This window comes from Mandrillus leucophaeus, unplaced genomic scaffold (assembly GCF_000951045.1).
Source record: "Mandrillus leucophaeus isolate KB7577 unplaced genomic scaffold, Mleu.le_1.0 Scaffold222, whole genome shotgun sequence".
NCBI classification, from domain to species: Eukaryota; Metazoa; Chordata; class Mammalia; order Primates; family Cercopithecidae; genus Mandrillus; species Mandrillus leucophaeus.
The window spans coordinates 2,517,749-2,524,357 of record NW_012102277.1 but is presented as its reverse complement, the minus strand read 5'-3'; the positions used below and the strand labels follow the sequence as shown (position 1 = coordinate 2,524,357).

The 6,609-nt window shown below is 55.4% G+C and overlaps 1 protein-coding gene across 2 annotated transcripts; it reads left to right on the top strand.

Annotated features, from left to right (window-relative positions):
• The first annotated feature begins 2,427 nt into the window (after window positions 1-2,427).
• HAND1 (heart and neural crest derivatives expressed 1) lies at window positions 2,428-5,709 on the top strand. 2 transcript variants are annotated; one of them, XM_011981247.1, is made up of 2 exons: window positions 2,428-3,230; window positions 4,769-5,709. In XM_011981247.1, exons 1-2 carry the CDS (start codon window positions 2,688-2,690, stop codon window positions 4,871-4,873), a joined length of 648 nt encoding a protein of 215 aa, XP_011836637.1. In that variant the 5' UTR covers window positions 2,428-2,687; the 3' UTR covers window positions 4,874-5,709. The 2 variants fall into 2 exon arrangements, with proteins under 2 accessions (XP_011836637.1, XP_011836638.1); XM_011981248.1 differs by having other exon boundaries at window positions 2,483-3,230; window positions 4,772-5,709.
• Window positions 5,710-6,609: the final 900 nt, after the last annotated feature.

Here is a 6,609-nt window from a genome sequence, read left to right as displayed (position 1 = left end):
GGTTTTAATTGTGACCATGAGATTATGTGTAAAACCCTGCATCCGTGTAGTATTCAGGTTTTATGTGTTTCTACAATATGACTTTGGTCTCTGTGCATGCCTGAGTGGAGGATTGGGAGCGGCTCCTAGGTGTAACACATCTGAAGTGTGATGAGTATGTACCCCGTGGGTGACAGAGAGACAATGTGTAAAATCCTAGGAATGCATGAATGCTGTGTGTACGGTGGCTGTGCATATTACTGTGAGAATACACATACTTTTGGGCGTCTTATGAATATACGGGCTTTTGTGCATGGCGGCAAAGTTTCGTGAGCCCGTGTGCATGTACCTGTGTATGTGTAATCTGAGGGCCTAGTGTGCCGCTGTGAGAGGCATTGTTGCAGACTGTACTCAGATTAGGACAAAGACTGGGCGTGTATTGAGGACTGTGTGTTGAGGTCCTTCTCTCCACAGCATAATTACTCTCTACCTGCGCTCTCTCTAGAATGCCTCCACGCTGGGGAAGCTCGGGACCCCGCAGAACCGCCGCAGCAGCGGGCGCCCAGCGCTCCCTCCCCGCGTGCCTCCGGCTCCTTGCTCTGCCCTACCCCAGCGCTGCTGGCGCCAGGCGCCGGGGAGAGTGGGGGGTTTCCAGCCTGCCTCGGGCAGGAAACCAGGACCTCCCTGCAACCCCGCCCCATGCACCTCCAGGGCCCACAGCCCTGCTGAGCTCCCACAGGTGGAACCAGCAGGCTCAGGCGTTTGTCCCCGTCACTCCTGTATGTAACCCCCCACCCTTCATTCATTCCCTTGTCAGGGAGTGGAATTCCACTCTTCCACGCCGTACCGGACCTCGAGGAAAATCGCTCATCCTCTCTGGGCTTCACGTTCCATATCTGTTCAAGGAGAGAGTGGGCCTTTCTCCCTCTGCCTTTGGACCATTAACTATTATAGGCGCAAAGTAGGCATCAATAAACAATTGTTGAATGAATGGGTGAATGATTTGCCTTCTAAAAAGAGCACTCACATAAACTTCTCCTTTCCCCCTCCTCTCGACTTTACTTTGGAAAGAGGCACACTCCCTCTACCACACTGAGGGAGGGGTGTTGAGCTGAGAAAGGCTGAGAGAATGAGGGACCCAAGTTGGTGGACATCAGCCAAGAAAGGAACCACAGCGGGAGGCAAGACCGAGAGTCCCCAGCCTGAAGCGTCGTCACCCCGGGATTCCCAGATTCCAACGCCAGCCTGGGGAAAGCCCCCAGTGGAGAGAGTCCGGCTGGCAGGAAATGGTCCTACCCCCGAGGTGAAATCTCGGAGGGTCGTGCAGCCGGGCCGTGCCTCTGCGCTTATGCGCGAGAGATGCCGGACATCGCGTTTGCCTGTGCGAGCCTCGCGGTTCTGTACAGTAGTGGTTCCCTCTGCGTGTGTCGACCGCCGAATGCTGCTGTCTCGCGGTGTGAGCTTCGGGGCCGATGTCTTTAAAGAATTAAAGATTCTTAAGGAGTGATGATCTGGGTAGAGCGGCCCGACGTAGCCGCGCTCCCAAGTCTCGATGCGAGTCCCGTAGACAGACCAGAGGAGACCTGCTGGCCAGATGTCCCGGGCCCAAGGCGGACTTCTCTGCGTCAGCCAGGCTGGCCTTCGGAATGGATCAGGCACCCGGGAGGCCGGAGTGGATCTCAGGCCCTCCAGCCGGGAACAAACCGGTGGATGCCCGTGGACTTGGAGTCCGCCTCCTTATTCCCGCCCCACCCCTACTCCTGCCTCCGAAAGGCTTCTTCGCTGTTCAGTAGCTGCGTGCCCGTCTGCCTGCGGCTGGGCCAGAATTGGTGGGCTGGTAACGAACCCGTGCACAAGCGGCTCCCAGTATCTCCAGAAAGGGCCGATGACTAAGCGGTGGGGGTGGGGGCGGAGGGCTGGAAGGTGTTAGGAACAACCTTAGGGGCCTATCCTGACTTCAGCTGCGCCCTCTCATCTTCTAGCTCTGAAGCCGAGCAGAGCAGTTGGAGCTTGGGACTGGGAACTGCTGGAATTCCTATGTAGACTTCTAGACAGTCTAGAAACAAGAACTTTTCTTTCCCTGAGCCTCAGTTTCCTTATCTGTAAAATGAAAAGACGGGCTGTAGGTGTGGGCTGTCTTTTCGCTTGGTGATTCCAGATTCCTTTCCTTGGATCCGTGGGGAGGGGGTGGTAGCAACAGTCCAGGGCGCTGGCAAGCCTGTGCCTCAAGTACGTATTCCCCGTGCCCGCCCCCTCAACACCCCCAGCCGCCCGCCCCCCAGCCGAGCCGGGAGCTGAGTGGGAGGGGCAGAGGCGGGGCCGGTTGCCGGTCCCTGCTGGCGGACTAGAGTGGCGCGGGCTGAGTGTAAAACCTGGGACAGCCACCCCTCCTTTTCCTTATCCCCGCCCCCCTGCTATTGGCTCCCGGGAGAGGTTGACATCAAAGCCGCTGTCTTATATAAGCCAGATCTGCAGGGGAGTCTGCAGAAGGGTTAAACAGGTCTTCGGGCATCTGTGTCCTCGCCCGCGACGGAAACCGGCAAGAAGACGGTGGGCTGCGCGTCTCATTTTCAGCCTTGCCCGGACTCTCGCAAAGCCGGCGCCCAGTAGTGCGGGGCTCCAGAGCCCACAGGTGGCCCCCGGCAGTCTCTGGGGCGCATGGAGCGACCTTAATAGGGCTGGCGGCGCAGGTCAGTAGCCGCTCCAACATGAACCTCGTGGGCAGCTACGCACACCATCACCACCATCACCACCCGCACCCTGCGCACCCCATGCTCCACGAGCCCTTCCTCTTCGGTCCGGCCTCGCGCTGTCATCAGGAACGGCCCTACTTCCAGAGCTGGCTGCTGAGCCCGGCTGACGCTGCCCCGGACTTCCCTGCGGGCGGGCCACCGCCCGCGGCCGCTGCAGCCGCCGCCGCCTACGGTCCTGACGCCAGGCCTGGGCAGAGCCCCGGGCGGCTGGAGGCGCTTGGCGGCCGCCTGGGCCGGCGGAAAGGCTCAGGACCCAAGAAGGAGCGGAGACGCACGGAGAGCATTAACAGCGCATTCGCGGAGCTGCGCGAGTGCATCCCCAACGTGCCGGCCGACACCAAACTCTCCAAGATCAAGACTCTGCGCCTGGCCACCAGCTACATCGCCTACCTGATGGACGTGCTGGCCAAGGATGCGCAGTCTGGCGATCCCGAGGCCTTCAAGGCTGAACTCAAGAAGGCGGATGGCGGCCGTGAGAGCAAGCGGAAAAGGGATCTGGTGAGTCCTGCGGCTTGCACGCTCCAGCCAAGGGTGCAGGCGCGGTAAGCACCCTCAGGCCATGCAGGCAGTCGAAGGAGGCTGTGTTGTCGCGTGTCCGATTTGGAAAGGCTGGGAAGAGTTCTGAGATGTTTGGTCACAGTATGCGATCCTGTGCATGGAGGGAGGCAGATTCGTCATAGAATTCATTTGTAATACGGGATAGTGTTTGTAATACTGAGTGAATAATCTGTTTGGAGCCTCGGACCCTCCAAAAATGCACACACCACAGATTTTGCTTCCAATCTGGAGAAGTCCTGATTCATTCCTGGGCTCTCCTGGAAGCCAGGCTAAGAATATGTGTTAGAGTTCTTTACTTTGAGTTTGAATTTATGTGCCTGGGCTCGGTTCCTGTTTTCAAAGGGCCTTTGCTGGACCGGCTAGTCTACTTCCATCATTGTACAAATAGGGAAACTGAGGGCCCAGAGTGGGTCGGGGCATGAAGAGCACCTATCTGAGGAGTCCGGAGTGGAGCTGAGGTAAAACAGATCGCGCATTCTACTCAGTCCAGGGCGCGTTCCACTCCCGGTGGACTGGTTCTGAGGACCACTTCAGTGGCTTTGCATGTAAATAAGAGCCACTTCTTTTAGCTTTGGAGATCGCAGTCTCGTCTTGGCCTTCTTGATCCTCTCCAGTTAGGGTGACACGTCCTGGCACTCGGTCTGGCTGTCCGGGGCTGGGGGCGTCTGAGGGCTGGATTTTCAGGCTGGCCGGTTACTTTCTCTAGGTTGGGGCGCTCAGGGCCGCAGCGGAGTGGAGCCAGCTGAAGCGCCCCACTGAGTTTTATCTAACCTGCGGGGTCTGTGGGAAACCGAGGAAAGCTCATCTGGGGACGGAGGAAAGACAGATAGGCATAGAGTCTCTGAAAGGCTGCCCCGGACTGGGGATGGTGCAGGCCGGGCGGCGCCTCGAAAGAAGTTGTTATTGGGCGGATCCCGGCCCCCACGCGTCGCCGCCTCCGTCAAGTAGCACCGCTTGGTTCCTGCTGAAAGAGCGGGAAGGAGGACGCTAGGCCAGCCGACTCCCCGCTCTTTTGCCTCGGTATCTAAGGCTCCCAGCTCGGGCTTAGGGAGCCGCAAGCCTGCATCCAAGCCCTGATGTTTAAACCAGGTTGGGAGGCTGGCGGAAGTGTGTGCGGGGCAGCGAGAGCTGGAGAACCGTGGATTTCCACCCCTCCCTTCTAATCCCCTGCGATCTCCCTTAGGTGTCCTAAAGCCAAACCAACGCGCGTCAGTTTCACCACGCGCGGAACATTTTCCTTACCAAACCTCCCGAAGCTGCCCATCCCATCCCAGGTCCCAGAAACTCCGCGCATAAAGGCAAATTTACGAGCCTGTTTGCCCATTTCGCAAACAGAAATCCGTCACTTATTTAAAGACTCCCAGTTACTGCTCCCGACACCTTCCCCTCCTCCCCATCATACCCCATGCCGGGCGATCGGAGCAGAAAAATTAAAACCTGTCTCTCCCGCCTCTTTTCTTATGTGTGTCCTTTGGCAGCAGCAGCACGAAGGTTTTCCTCCTGCCCTGGGCCCAGGCGAGAAGAGGATTAAAGGACGCACCGGCTGGCCGCAGCAAGTCTGGGCGCTGGAGTTAAACCAGTGAGCCGAGGCCCGCGCCGAGGACCTGGCCAGGCCAGCCACTCCTGGAGCCCCGGGAGGAGAGGAAGGCAGCGGCGAACGCCAGGCTCTGGGCTCCGGCGGCTGGTGCTACGCATCCCGCGGAGCTTCTGCTGAGCGCCGGCAGATCGTCGGCTGCAACCACACACTTGGATCGCACGTGCAATGTCTTTTGAATTTTTTAAAAATACATTAAGAGAAAGAGAAATATATATATATCCACCCCCCGCCCAACCAAGGGCGGCTCTTGGCCACACCATGCAGGAAGGAGGGACTGCCCAACCTAAGGGCGCAAAGACGCACTCTTCCACCCTTTTGGGGCGAATTTAGAACCTCAGCCCCATCCCCATTTCCCTATCTGGCTCTTTCTTTCTTGTCCCTCCAAATGATCCGTCTTGACACCCTATTCTCTAATTAAAATGCAATAAGGAATCAATTCTTTTCTGCCTGAGAAACAGAACCAGATGCAGGAAGGTGAAAGGCTGCCCTTTGTTCTTCTTTGAATCGTGGTGGTTTTATTTTATTTTTCTTTTTGTCGCTGCACTTCCTGTTTAGTTCCAAGGGAAACACTTTCTTTCTCTGTCTCTCTCTTTTCTTCCTTCTTTTACTTCCTTTTTGTTTCTATCTAAATAAAAGCTTTCCCTGTGTTGGAAAGTTTTTATGTATTTAAACTACTTACCATGCCTGTTGTGCTCAGGTGTTTGTTCATCCTGCCATCCCCAACCCTTTTCTACCTCAAGTCTGTGTGACCACTCACAGCCCCCCCTCCCTTCGCCAAAGCAGTATCTATGCTCTTGACTAATAAAACATTTTCTGAAATCATCTGAAGCCTGTGTCATGTCTCAGCCGGGGTCCCTCACCGACTCCCATGGTTTCTACTAGGTGGAAAGCTTTCTGTTCCTGCTCATTTTCTTTCGATAAATACAAAACCAAACTTGAAATCAAGGGAAGCGGGCAGATAGAGTGTATTTCAAGAACAAAGAGCAAAGTTATCTTTAGACTAGAACGGGAGGTGGGGATAACTTATGAGAACGGGGAAGAACAAAAACGGAAACGAATTAATCTCAGAGGGCCTGGCTCGGCTTTTTGTGCGTGTGTATGGGTGCTTGTCTGGAGGTTAGTAAGCACACTGGTGTCTGCAAACAGTGGTTTGGAGGGATTATTGGGAGGGAAGGGGGCCTAGCACACAGATGAATCCTATCACTGGGACAGGGTAGCTCAGGAGAGGGGGTGTTGGTCGGGAATACGTTCATGTATGTGAAATTCTCAACATATAGATGTACATGTGACAGTGCAGCAACTCATACGGAGCCTGAGGCTGTGCAGGGGCCAAAAAGGGTCTGCTTAGTACAGCTCCAAGCACACAGTAAGGACTTGACAAGTCACAGCAGCTATTATTATTTTATACCTGAGTAAAATAAGCCTGTGGGTGCTTATATGTTAAATTGAGGTGTTTAGGTTTCTCTTTGGCAACAAAGCACTCAACCAAAGGTTGTGAGAGCGCATGGATTTGTGCAAAGGGATGGGGTGTACGTGTGTATGCGTGCTCTTTCAGGCACTTGTGCAGGAGAGCCAGTCTTTGTGTCCTCACATGTGCACCCATGGCTAGGTGTGGTGGGTATAAATTCGGTGCATTTGCCATGGATCTTGGATGCGTATTGGGCTAAACTGGGGCGGGCAAACGCAGTCGTTTATACTTCCAGGAATAATAATGTACAAATA